Source organism: Suricata suricatta, chromosome X (genome assembly GCF_006229205.1).
Source record: "Suricata suricatta isolate VVHF042 chromosome X, meerkat_22Aug2017_6uvM2_HiC, whole genome shotgun sequence".
Classification (NCBI taxonomy): domain Eukaryota; kingdom Metazoa; phylum Chordata; class Mammalia; order Carnivora; family Herpestidae; genus Suricata; species Suricata suricatta.
In genome coordinates, this window is record NC_043717.1 from 5,832,865 (window position 1) to 5,846,079 (window position 13,215).

At 56.5% G+C, this 13,215-nt stretch overlaps 3 protein-coding genes across 7 annotated transcripts in view; 1 reads left to right on the top strand and 2 right to left on the bottom strand.

Moving 5' to 3' along the window:
- Positions 1 to 3,345, top strand: part of TBL1X (transducin beta like 1 X-linked) — a 137,411-nt gene extending 134,066 nt beyond the window's left edge. For all 5 annotated transcript variants that reach the window (XM_029929588.1, XM_029929589.1, XM_029929592.1 and 2 more), the window contains one exon: positions 207 to 3,345. In XM_029929588.1, the coding sequence (XP_029785448.1) occupies positions 207 to 233 (27 nt within the window). In that variant the 3' untranslated portion in view covers positions 234 to 3,345. The remainder of the gene's footprint in view (positions 1 to 206) is intronic.
- Positions 3,346 to 4,496: 1,151 nt separating this feature from the next.
- On the bottom strand, positions 4,497 to 5,848 carry LOC115283311. The gene is made up of 3 exons (XM_029929594.1): positions 5,762 to 5,848; positions 5,507 to 5,675; positions 4,497 to 5,003 (listed from the first exon to the last, which is right to left on the bottom strand). The coding sequence occupies exons 1-3, from the start codon at positions 5,832 to 5,834 to the stop codon at positions 4,553 to 4,555; spliced, it is 693 nt and encodes a 230-aa protein (XP_029785454.1). The 5' UTR covers positions 5,835 to 5,848; the 3' UTR covers positions 4,497 to 4,552.
- Positions 5,846 to 13,215, bottom strand: part of GPR143 (G protein-coupled receptor 143) — a 34,683-nt gene continuing 27,313 nt past the window's right edge. The window contains 1 exon segment of the mRNA XM_029931003.1: positions 5,846 to 6,423. Within this exon segment, the coding sequence (XP_029786863.1) occupies positions 6,329 to 6,423 (95 nt within the window). The 3' untranslated portion in view covers positions 5,846 to 6,328.

The window sequence follows — 13,215 nt, forward strand, 5'->3', positions numbered from 1 at the left end:
CCCCCCCCCCCCCCCCCCCCCGTTTGTTCCGAGCATTGCCCTTGACCTGGGGTGGGTGGACCAGGTGCTCACCCACGAGCCTCTTGTTAAAGCTGCCGATAAAACTTTACTTAACAAGGCATGGGGGGCGGGCCAGATTTGGTCCCAGGGCTCGGACTGCACCTTGGTGTGCTGTGAAGACGGAGGCCCCTTCTGCTTCCTTCCAGGTGTGTGTGTTAGATCTCCGAAAGTAAACACAGACGATCCTAGGAAAGGATTCGAACGGACCAGCAGCGAATGTGGGACGTGGCCACGCTCCTCCGACACCGTTCTGCCCGCTCCGAAACCGTACGGACTTGACTGGCATTAGAGTGTACTTGGAAATCAACTCACCCCCGGCCGCAGGAGTCTCTGTTTCCTCGGAATCGTCACCAGGAAGTTTAAGGGAGAAACACACACAGTCCTATCCAAGGGGGGGAGGGATGTTTCCACCCGCAACGTGCAGCCTGGGAGCATGAGGTCACCCGGAGACGGTGCACAGTTTGGTTTCCATCCAGAACCGGCTCCGATGGTTGAGAGGAGAAAAGACGAAGGGGGGGGAAATGTGCCAAAAAAGGAAAAAAAAAATGCTGAGGTAAAACCACAAGCGGGGGAGGGGACGCTCCTCCATGCGGCGGGCCTCTTTTTCCCCTACCGATTAGGACCCAGCGGTTGCTCTCACAAAGGGTGTTCGGAGACCTGTTTGTACCGATGAAATGCGCAACTTTGTAATCCCAACACTTTCTATTTTCTAGAATCTTCTTTGTCCGGTGGTTTTTCTATTGGCTGGACTCCTGTCGTCCAGGGGCCTTCGGTCTGAGATGGAAACTGGTTTTGGTCTGTTGCTTCCTCCCCACTGTGTCCCTGTACCTGTGTCCCCTGCGTGGTGTGGCCGTGGCTTCCGTGGACGCCAGGACAGAGCGGCTGACGGTCGGCGTTAACCGCCCCCTTGTCCTCCCTCCCCAGCCGCCCCGTGCTCACTCTCTGTCCCTTTCTCGTAGTTGCTTCGGATCTGCAGTCTCAAGGGCACTTTCGGCGCATAATAAGTGCTTTACGTAAGAAGGCAGGGCAGGGGGACTTTTTACAGGAGAAAAAAAATATAAGAGAAAGAGCCCGGAGTATTTTTGGAAAAAAAAAATATTTTTATGTTAAAACGATTTTAAAATCCTAAAATGGCCATCAGAGAGAGCTTCGAGTGGCTCATATTTTCAGCAAATTTCATGAGGACAGAGGCAGGCTCTGCGGTAGCGCCTCGTTCCCTTTGGCCTCAGGAAAGGCGGTCAGACTCTGGGTGGAGGGTGGAGGGCCCTGGGTGGGCCCCGTGGGCCGGCAGGGCGGTTTGTGCAGCCAGAGCAGAAGGTGCCGGCGCTTCCTGGCTCACAGAAGAGCCCTGCATCTTTCAGGGGGTAGCCGGCCCGAGAGGAGGGAGGGGCAGCCAGTGCCCTCTGACCCCATCCCCCACACCGGATGGCAATGAAGCCACCGGCGGCCCCTCGGTCCCGGCCCTCTAACTGCCCACGGTCATGTCACCGAGAGCCGGTTGGCAGGTCCCTGCACAGCTCGCCTCAAAGGCTCTGGGACCCCACCGGCGTGAGAGCGACAGAAATGAACTCAGTCCTGAAGGCGAATCACGTAGAAAGAACATGACTAATTTTCTGCCGTCTTCATTGTTTTTCTCTCACAAGAGACCAGGAGGAAGATTTTTTTTTTAAATGAATCTTTTTACTGTTTTTAAAAAATTAAACCTGGCTTTGTGTTCCTAGAGTTTCCTTTCATTGGATCAGGTGACCTTTGTACCTTTGTTGCCCTGACACCTGTTTTGTCCGTTAGCATCAGGGAAGGAGCAACCGCTGGGGCCTGTCCCGTCCTGTCCCGAGCCGTGCCAGGGTGGGGGCAGGAGTCGGGGCTGCAGGCGGGAGGCTGCTTGCAGGGGGGCCTCCATCCCAGCAGGTGGCAGCGGCGTCCTGCCACACGCGGAAAGCGCCGGGACCAGCGTGGACGTCCTTGTCGGTCCCTCCCGGCCCTCCGCGTGGACATCTGAGCCTCGCAGGCGCCAGCCGTAGAGGACCAGAGTCGATTCGAACTCTCTTCCCTAAATGTTTAGCCTCGAAGGTCACTTTGATGGCGTCACCACTCCAGTTTTGAAGGTCACAGAGGAGGGCTGTCTGCATGAGGTCGGGGTGCCGCCGGGTGGGGGCCGGGGCACCAGCATCCGGCCTGACCCCACGCACCCGTCCCCTCCGCGGAGAGGTGGTCACGGGTTGGGCCCTGGTCGGCACGAGGCTTGTGTCTGCCCAGCCAGTCGCTGCCGGGTGGCGGCGGCAGGACTCCCATCGGGTTCACTAGGTGACCTCCACGGGACGTCCCTAGCAGGGGTCTTGCAATGTGGGCTTTAGCCTCGTGAGGAATGTGAGTCACTTGGGGACGATCAGGTGGGAGCCCTGGGCTGTGAGGCCCAGCAGGGAGCACTGGGGATGACCAAGGCCGACTGTCCCCAACCTCACCTTCCCCGAGCTGCCGCTGGAGAGGGGCGTCCCGGGGCCTGAAGCGGGACCGAGCGTGAGCACGCGGGCGGCACGCCTCCAGTCACCCCCGTCCTCAGCCCAGGGACAGCTGTCTGCTGAGCTGTGGCGTGGGCGCCCATCAGGAAGCTGGGCGAGTCCCCTTCACCACCGAGGGGCAGTCCTCGCGTGAAGTCCCTGTTGGCCACTGTTTGTGGCTCTTAACGTGGTGGGTAAACGCCGGAGTCTTCGTGACCAAACTGAACCTTGATTCCGAAAGCAGAGTCACACACTGGTCCTTCCTGGAACCTTCGCTTGGGCTTGAAGTGACCGAGAACCTGTCCCGCACGCACCTGGCAGAGATGTCGCCCCACGGGGGGCCCGACCTCACCAGGTCTGCCCCCTCGGACCCACATGCCACCGGACTGGACTCCCGGCTTGTCTACAACCCGATCGCGCAGCCAGCGAAGTGCACTTTGTCAGGTGTAAGGGTCGGCCCTGTCCTCTGTTCTGCCTGTTTTTTTTTTTTTTTTTTGAATCCTGTTTCTTGTCAGATGCACAAACGTTCCTTCCGCCACTCACCGCAGTTTTGAATTCTGGCTTCTGCAGTCTTTATTGTCTGTGTCAGACGTGCAGCCAGACGGTGTCCTCTGTCCGTGTTTTCTAGATTGTTCCGTCCACGTCAGCCTGTCTCGTCCTCCACCCCCACTCACCTTCACGCTCTCTGAGAAGAATCAGACTGTGTCATAGCTCATTTGTTCCAACAGGAAATCGACAGCTCATACTCAGTGTCTTGAATAAATTGCTCTATTTTGATATTAGAGAACTTGGTGGCTGTGCTTTCTGAGTCTCGCTTGGGTAACGCTTGGGTCCTCGCTGACACGGGTGAGTGAGGCCCAAACTCTGTGTTTATCAACAAGGCGGTGACTTGAAGACCTTTGCAGGACTGCTCTGCTGACGGAGGGCCGAGGGGACGGGCGCCATGACATGGGGGGACAGAAGCCCGTTACTGGAACGGGGTCTGTAGAGGAAGCGTGTTTGCGCGTGTGTCTTCATGACTTTATTCCGGCTGCTTGTTGTAAAAATGCAAAGCAAGGGAGTGTCCTATCGGCAGCTTGGTTTGCTGGGGGTTTGCGCTCAGGGATTCGCTGGAATTTGCAGGGTCCGAGGACACGGGTGACGGTACGAGGCCACCTAACAGTAACTAGACGTCTCCCACGGTCTCCTCTGCACCACATCGGGCACGTGCTTCCCGTCAGTGTCGTCGGTTGGTGGGGGTCACAGAATTCCGGGACGTTGCTGTCCCCGTGCTCACAGAGGGCAGGGTTGAGAGGCAGGGAGTGCCATGGGCTGCTTGTCGCCGCCGTCCAAGTCCAAGCCGACCGTGCGCTGGAACAAAGACGAGGGCTGGGGTCCCCGTCGCGTCTGCGGGCACAGCCTGCTGCCTTTTTCCCTCTGCCGCCCCTTATAAAATGGCCAAGTTGGCCACGTCTTGGGAACCGGGCTAAGCGCACTGGAGCCACAGGCAGGGCCTGGAGGGGAGCGTGGCGCACACTCGGACGGGAGCCCCGGACAGAGGCGCACGTGGCGCTGGTGCCTCGGCCAGCAGGGCTCCGGTGGCTGTTCAGAGCAGACAGGGAGCTCCCGTTCCTTGGGGACCTCGACCTTCACTCGCTCAGCAGAGAACCCTTGTCTGCTGCTTGACTCCGCTCCCGAAGGACCTTTGAGAACGTTTGTCATCCTCGCGGGAAGCTTTCTGTGCACGTGTGTGCCGGCCTCCGGTTATGGTTGACAGACACCCGGGAACCACCGTGAGGGGCACAGCAGGAGGCAGCGGAGAGCCGGGACACGTAGGCCCTTAGACTCGCCATGTGGCCCCTTTTTCCTCCAGGCAGGCTTCTTTCCCTCCAGAGCGTCTCCTCCATGAGAAGGTAAGCCGTGTAAGGGGTGGACGGGGCGTGGGGCACCGCGGGGACACGGCGAGGACACACAGGCACCACACTCACTCTGGGGAGAGGGGACTCTGGCCGGGGTCACAGCTTTCGCTGGGAGATAAATGCAGCAAGGCGGGGTGGGGGGCGTCCTCCCGAGGGATTTTGCGCCACGATAACCCGACTGGCTGATCTCCTGGCCAATGAACGGAAATCGCGCGGAAGCTCCGTGGTAGGAACGGCCGCCTCTTTTCCAGACTGGACTCCCAGCCACACATCGGTCGTGTCCCAGCCCAGACGCCTGGGTCCCTGTCTCCTCACCTTTTCAAGAACGCCTCTGCCTTCATCAAGCTCGCTCCCCACTGACTGTGGCCCCGAGCGCCGCCAGGTTCCAGCACCCGCCAGCCTGACCGGGAAACTGCTCCAACCCAGGTGGCCCCTCGCTCTCCGGTGCCTTGTGTTTGCTCCGTTGTGCGTCATCGTCCCTAGACTGACCGGACACCCGTCTCTGATGTCCACTTGCATGTTCCCCAGCGCACGGCCGGCTCGGGGCCTAGAAGGAGGTGTGAGAAGATGTCCGTGCACCTTCTGGCTGTCAGCCACCCCCCACCAGGGCACAACGGCTGTGCCAGCTGGTCACCGGGACACCCCATCTCTGAGGAGCTGGATCACCAGATCGGACTGGGTTCTTCCCTGCAAGCGTCTGGACAGCTTTGGGGCTGGAGTGAGCCAGAGGAACGCAGGAGAGTCATGGGCCCCCTGCGGGGTCTCTGGACCACCAGGACGGCCCCAGTCAGCCTGCAGGATCGGTCCCATGCAGGTGACCTGCAGAGACGCAGCCCCCCACCCCATGCCAACACTGGACTGGCCCGAGGGCACCCGGCCCCTCCACACCTGCTTCTCTGCAGCCCCTCCCCTCGGGCCCCAGCTGCCACCATGGCCCGTCCTGCGGGAGAGCGAGTGGCTTTGCTTCCTGCCACAGGGGGACCTCCCCACCAGAGGGGCCGCCGCTGCCGCCAGAGACCGAAGTGACCGATCCCGCTCAGAAAAGCTAACCTTTCAACATCCTGGACGCTTTGCATGGAGGAGGTGCGGTGTGGCACGAGGCCATCCTTAGGGACATGCAAGCCCTGGGCGCTGTGGCCACCATGCAGCGGGCCCCGAGTCTGGCCACAGCCAGCGCCTCTCCAGGAGTCCAAGCCTGGAAGGTTCCTGGACGGCTTTTCTAGAGCAAAAGGGAGTCCTTGTCAGGAAGGTAGGGGCTGCGTGCAGGGCGGCCTGAGAAAGCAGGGTCTTGCTTTTTCTACGGACCTTCCCAAGTGGCTTCCAACGCCGGTGCACGTGACGGTGGTTGCCAAGGAATAAACTGACAGAATTTAAACATACGTACACATCTGCCTGTAGATGGACCTGTATTTCAAGGGATGGAAAGAATCGAACCTGGGTAATGGTGGAAATCAGGACCACAGAGTCCTCAGACTCCGTCCCTGCTCAGCCCAGCGCGGGGACCAGGAGCTACGCCATGCAGACCTTGCTTGAGAGCATTGGCCGCAGGTGTTCAGTCAGCACAGACGCCCGGCTGGGAGCCCAGTCACAACCACTTTATTAACTCGGCTAAGGCCCTGGACCTGGAATTCAGGTGACGAGCAACCTCAGACCCGGAAAGCAGCTAGGCGCCTAGAGAGGCTGGTATGGGTCTGGTCTGGAAGGAACTCTGACCCGAGCTGGTGCACCCGGATTGTGCCTCTTACCACAGAGCCTCCTCGGGAAGGAACCGTCACACGGTGGTGACAGGCAGGTTTGGGGGGGAAGAACACAGTTCTGAAGAGTGAAACGCAGAACCTGAGGATTTGAGGTCTGGCTGCTGTCACACCCCTCTCAGAGGCCTCCCTGGGTGCTGGGAACTGATGCAACCTCACGTTCATGGCGGGGCCCACTCACGACGTGGATTTCAGCTGTGCTGGCGTCGGAACCTGGGGAGGAGAAGAGGGGGTCTCGTCAGCGCTGATGCAGGAGCGCATGCGTCCCTTCATGGAGCCTCCACGCTGGGCAGCCCCGTGCGCGTCTCAGCACAGCCGTATGGAGACCACAGACCCCGGGGAAACCAACTGTGGGCCGGCGGGAGGCTTCGGGGCCCCTGGGTCGGAATGGGAGCACGGAGCACGCGCACTCGGGTGCCCGGGGAGCACCGGGCACGCGCACTCAGGTGAAGGGGAAGCATGAGGCACGGCACAGTCGGGTGGCCAGGGAGCACAAGGCACGCGCACTGGGATGACCAGGGAACACGGGGCACAGCGTACTCAGGTGAGGGAAGTACTGAGCGCACACACCTCTGTGACCATTCAGGAAGCTGCCACCAGGGGGCGCTGCCTTCGGCAACAGGGCCCCGCAGTTGCCTGGTCACAGACCAAGGGGAAACCGCCCGGAGGCTTTGGGGTCCCTGTGCTGTCGGACCCGGGGCACGGGGCACGGGGCACGGCGCACTCAGGTGGCCAGGGAGCAAGGGGCATGCGCAGTGGAGTGAGGGGGGAGCACAGGGCATGCGCATTCGGGTGAGGGGTGACCGGGGAGCAGGGGGCACGGCATACTCCGGTGAGGGAAGTACGGGGCACGCGCACCTCTGTGACCAGTTGAGGCAGCTGCCACGAGGTGGCGCTGCCTTCGGCAAAGGGCCCCACGGTTGCCTGGTCACCTGCATTCAAGCGAGGAGCCCAAGCGGATGGAGGCGGCCGGCCCCTGTCCCACGAAGACCCCTCCGAATTGTCTGTTCACGCCAGGCGCCACATGGTTTGAGGGGGAAGCTGGGTGACAGCAGAACTATTCCAGCCCCCAGAGGAATGCTCACGACGTGCTTAATCATTCTAGTGTCACACCTTCCCTCATAGCCTGGGCGGGGCCTTGGGGACGGACAGCAGAACTCCTGTTTGGCTCTGCGAGTGTCCACACGCCTCCGGTGTGCCTGATTCTAGGCTGCGTGTGGGCCACACGGACTGAGGACGGGCGGCCTTTTCAGCGGTGCGAGCAGCAAGCGACTACCCTTCCCAGAAAACTCCGAATCCAGACTCCCTTCGCCAGTGGGCCTCTCTGGTCAGAACAGTCTCCACTCCCGTCCCTCTCTGTTCACTGCCAGCGCTCAAGCACACTGGCCTCTTACACTCCCAACTCAGCCCTGCCACAGGGCCTTTGCACAATCTCTTCCAGACTTTCTCATGGCTCCCTTCCACGCTTCACTCAGATCTCGGTTCAGATGGCACTAGTTGTGGCATAGAGTTCTCACCTCCAGATCTCAATTCAAACACCTCATCCTCAGGGAGTCATCCAGGACACACTGTCTATAGTCACTCCCCTACCCCCCCCCTACGGCCTGCTTTCTCTCCATGGCATCTCTCGCTACCTGGAAGATTCTGTAGTCATTTGCAGTTTTCACGGGCACAGAGAATGTGCTCAGCACACGTACCGGAGGGAGGAGCACGGGGCAGCAGGGGCCCGGAGGTCAGCAGGGTACAACCCCGGGGTCCTGGAGAACCGGGACTGAGCAGTGACACGGGCAGGACCAAGCACAATTTAAAAAGAGACACGTGCAGCGCTGGCGGGAAACGCTTAAGGGAGAAAAGAGACTATTACTGTTCTCTGGAAAACAAGGCGGCAGGAGAGCTGTCTGGGGAACGTCTCCAAGAGCCCGGATTCCAGGAGGTCACGGCGAAGGCCCAAGTCCCAGGAGGATGTGCCGCTGTGACCAAGAAACCGCAGGATGGCGCTGCCGTGCCCGCCCCCCACCACACCAGCTCCGCCTCCGGCCCCGGATGCAGAGGGACCCGGGAGGACACGGGTCGGGTTAGGTCAGACCCAGCATGATGAGCCCACGGACAGAGGCGAAGGGAGAGGCCAGCGGAAGGAGGGATGGGGGCCGTGGAGGCCGCAGGCGGCGCCTGAGGACAGTCTGGGTGCTCACAAGGGTGGTGGCAGACCTTGTGTTGGGGCAGTGTCCCTGCTCTGCCAGGAGACCAGGCTCCGGCTGGAAGACTTCAAGAAGACGCTTCTAGAACCACATTCCAGCCGGAGCAGCTGGTGGCATTTCAACAGGACTGCCTTCTTTCCCACGGGGTCACCCGCTGCTGGCGAGGACATCTGCGCTCATGGGAACCGCGTGTGCGCCTTCTGGGGTCGCTTCAAAGGCTCTGGAGGGAGGTCACATGGTGGCTTGTGATCACGGTCTGGGCGTCCGACGCTCCCCCGTGACCTCACGCCTCGCCCCGGGGCTTGCTCGGGATCCCGTTGCTCCTTCCGAGTCCCGGTCCCTTCATGCTCCCGGGGAGGCGGCGCCGAGGAAACCCATCTGTGCGGTAACGAGGGCCTGCGATGTGCCCGCGGGGACCTCAGGGCCCGGATGTCCCCACAGAGGGAGAAGGGGCCGGCGGGGCAGGTCTCTGAGAAGATAACCCACGAGGCCGCTGGGGGCTTCGGACGGATTCTCTGTCGGTGCAGAGCGCCAGTGCCTGCCCAGCGTCCCCGCAGGCCGCGCAGAGGCCGCAGGCTCGCGGTGCCCGAGGGCCAGCCCCCTTCCCAGGGACGCTCTTGAATGAGCCTTGCAAGCCCCGGGCAGGCGCTTGGGAACTTCGTGGCCCCACGCAGATCTCGCGTCGGGAAGGCACACTGGCTGCCGCCTCACCTGTGGTTCCTGGGTCCCTTGACGCCCTCGATCCGGAAGCCCAATCAGTGCGCTCCCATGAGCCCCGGGGCACACACGACACTTGGGCCTGGATCTCCTTGGAGGAGTTGAACCGGATCGCCGGAGCACAACAGACTTGGAGCCCTGGGAACTCTGCCACAGGTCCCGAGCAGCTACCGTCCAGGGGGCCACCTGGTGTCACATTCCGGAGGAGAGCAAGTGACAATAGGGTGCCAACGGGAAGATGAGGAATTGCAGAAGCAAGGACTGCGGAGGCCACAGCGGAGCACAGAACTGTGGGAAAGGATGGCAGTTCTGCAGGGCACGGGGAACGACGGGACAATAGTGGAATTTGCGGAGAGACAGAGTCGTGGGGGACCATAAAACACAGAGAGAGAACGGGGTGCGGGGGGGAAGAATTGTGGGAAATAGGCAACTGTGAGAAGGAACTATGGTGAGGAACAGCTTACGTTCAGTAGAAGCAGAACTTTAGGAGACAGTGAAAACCCCAGAATTGTGGAAGCAAGTGGGGATGCCGTGGGAAAGAGAACTGGGAGAGGCCAAGGCTGCGAGAACACGGAGAACGGTGGGAGAGACACGGCACCAAGGGGTAGGAATAAAGGGATTGTAGGAGAGCAGGGATCGTGGGAGACAAGGAACTGCAGAGGCCAGGGGCTGGGAGCGAGACCAGAAAGGACAACTGTGGGACAGAAACAGAATTCTGAGGGGCGCCTGGGAGGCTCAGTCAGTCGAGTGTCCGACTCTCGATTTTGGCTCAGGTCATGAGCCCAGCGTCGTGGGCTGGAGTCCTGAACTGGGCTCTCCTCCCTCCACCCCTCCCCCTATTTGCAAGCTCTCTCTTAAGACAAAAAACTGAACAAAGGGCTTATTGTAGAGGAGAAAGGGGAATTGTGGGAAAGACAGGGCTTTGTGGGGAGAAGGAAGTGGTGAGAAAAATAGGGCACTGGGGGAAAGACGAGATCAGGACAATGAAAGGGGAATTGTGGGAATAATAAAGGGTTATGAGAGAGGAGGTATCGGGAAAAACAAGGGAAACGAAGAGACAGGATAGTGGGAAAGAACCATTTTGGGGGACAATGAATTGGGGGATAGACAGTATGGTTGTTTTTTTTTTCTCGTTGCCCACTGAGCATTTTTTTAAAATTTAAATTCCAGTTAGTGAACACACTGGTATATTAGTTTCAGGTGTACAATATTCAACACGTTCATACATCGCCCTCCCGTCCCGCCCCCCCCATCACAACAGGTGCACTCTGTATCCCCGTCACCTCTTTGACCCCCCTCCCCTTTCCTCTCCTCCCGGCGGGTAACTAGCAGTTTGTTCTCTATGGTGAGACCCTGTTTCTGGGTTTGTGCCCTGCCCCTGCTTTTTACGGATCTTGTCTTTCTCTGACTCATTTATTTCACATAGGATAACACTTCTCTAGCCTCGTGTGTGTTGTTGTAAGTGGCGAAGTTTCAGTGGACACTTCGGCTGTTCCCATAATTTCGCTATTGTAGATAACGCTGCAGTAAACATCAGCGTGCCTATCCCTCTGAATTAGCATTTCTGGATTCTGTGAGGAAATATCTACTAGCACAGTTGATGGATCATAAGGTAGTCCTGTTTTTAACTTTTGAGAACCCCCCCCAATACTGAAAAACAAATTTAAAAGCCACAATTTTTCAAAGATATATGCATTTCCATGTTTGCTGCAATATTATTTACAATAAATTAGGGAAGCAGTTCAAGTATCCATCAATAAAAGAAGTAATGGTATTATATGGACATATTACTCTGCCATCAAAAAGAATGAAATCTTGCCATTTCCAACAAAACGGATGGAGCTGGATGGTATAATGCTAAGTGAAATAAATCAGAAAAAATACTGTAGGGTTTTTTTTTCCCTTTATGGTTTATTGTCAAGGTGGTTCCCATGTAACACCCAGTGCTCATCCCAACAAGTGCCCCCCTCCATACCCAGTACTCCCTTCCCCTCTCCCATCAGCCCTCAGTTTGTTCTCAGTATTCAAGAGTCTCTCCAGGTTTGCCTCCCTCCCTCCCTCTCCCTATTTTTCCCCCTTCCCCTCCCCCACGGCCCTCAGTTAAGTTTCTCCTGTTACACCTATGAGTGAAAACATATGGTATCTGTCCTTCTCTGCCTGAAAATACCGTATGATTTCACTCATCATAGATTTTTTTTAAATGGACAAGGGGGGCGGTGGGAGACAGAAACATCAGACTCTTAAATATAGAGAACAAGTTGATGGTGATGAGGGGAGGTGGGTGGTTGGTGGACATTAAGAGTATGCTTCTGGTGATGAGCACTTTAGAATCGCTGAATTACTATACACCTTAAACTAACACTGTAATTATATTGGAAATTAAAAATAATAGAAGTATTAAAGAAAACAGCAACAACCAAAAAACATTTAAAAAGCTGTGGTGGGTGAGAACAATAAAGTGTGGAAAGAGAAAGGCAAGACCTGAAACTTGCTTATTGAAAGAGAGACCACTAGCGAGTGAGCAGGCACCGACATGCAAGTGGAGAAAGCACAGAGAGGCAGAGAGAGAATCCCAAGCAGGCTCTGCACTTTTAGTGACTTGGGGCTGGAACCCACAGACCAGGAGATCATGACCCAAGCCCAAATCAAGAGTTAAATATTTACTGACTGAGCCACCCAGGCACCCCAACTCTTAATTTTGGCTCAGGTCGTGACATGACAGTTACGAGACAGCCCCAAGTTGGGCTCCGAGCTGACCATGGAGTCTACTTGGGATACTCTCTCTCCCCCTCTGCTCCACCCCCACTCTGGTGGAAAAAAAAAAAATTCCAGGAAGGGGGGTTATGGCAGAGCAAGGTGAATTTTGGGAGAGGGCCTCAAGGGAAACACAATGGATCACAGCCATGAAAGGGGAGTTTTCAGGAATGGCGACTTCTAGGGCAGGGCACTCTGGGAGAGACATGGAATTGTGGGGTAACACAGGATTTTAGGAAGAAGAATGGAACTATGGGAACAGAAGGGGTGATGCGAGACAACGAACTGGGGAGAGACAGGGAGCTTTGAGAGAAATAGGGTATTAGGGGACTGGTGGGAATAGCGAGAAAATAGAGAATTGTGGGAGACACGGTTAAGGGAGAAAAAATTAAGAGGACCAGAATGTGGGAAAAACAGAATTGCAAGAAAGATACAAAGTGATCAAAAACACAAAGCACTGAGAAAAACATTTTTGGGTGCCAACAGATTCCTGAAGAAAAGGACTTGTAACAGCAATAAAGTACTGTGGGAATAAAAGAAGATCATGGAAGACAAAGGGCAGTTGTGGGAGAGAAGACAAACTCCAGGAAAACTATATTGTGGGAGTGACAAATGATACAGGAAAAAAATAATTAGACTGTGGAATAGATAAGCAATTATGAAACAAAAGAAATTAACAGAAAAGCAGGCAACGTGGTCTAAAACAGAATTCAGGACAATAGGAGCTTTGTGCCAAACAAAAAAGACACAAGAATTGTAAAATATAAATTCTGGGAAAGAGGAGATTTTGAGAAAAAGAGGGAATTGTGAGAAAACCCAGGGCTCATAGGGAAGACGACATTTGGGGAGAGACAGTTCTGAGAACAAAGAATTATAGAAGAAACACAAAACTGTGTGACAAAATATTGTAGGAAAAGGAATTGAGGGACACTGAGGGAGAGAATAGGAAGTTGTGGCGTACACAGGTTTGCTACCGATGAAATTATGAATAAAGAACTGCTGAGTCAATCGAGAGGAGACAAAATGATTTGTGTGGGAATGACAAGGGATCACAGGAAAGAAAGAATTGTTGGAAAAGAAAACTGGGGAAAGTTGTGTGGAGACGGAGAACTGTAGGAAAAGGAACGAATTGCAGGGGAGCTGAGGAATTGTGGGAGGAATGTAGGAGAGGTAAGTTGCAGAAGTAATGGACTGTAGGAAGGGCGTTAAAAGAGGGAGAACAATAGCTGTGGGAGAGGCCAAAGATGGCGGAAAAGCAATGAACTCTGGGAAAGACCAAGATGGTGGAACGAAAATGGATTGTGGGAGACGTCAAGATGGTGGGGCAGCAAAGGAC

What these genes read in the sequence shown, in the direction of transcription:
- LOC115283311 (XM_029929594.1), bottom strand. Translation starts at nt 5,834, where the DNA reads ATGTTTAAATTCTGTCAGTTTATTCCTTGGCAACCACCGTCACGTGCA. An exon ending in GTTGGAAGCCACTTGGGAAG is followed by an intron (nt 5,676 to 5,761) that starts GTCCGTAGAAAA and finishes CTTTTGCTCTAG; the next exon opens with AAAAGCCGTCCAGGAACCTT. An exon ending in AGCGTCCAGGATGTTGAAAG is followed by an intron (nt 5,004 to 5,506) that starts GTTAGCTTTTCT and finishes ACCTCCTTCTAG; the next exon opens with GCCCCGAGCCGGCCGTGCGC.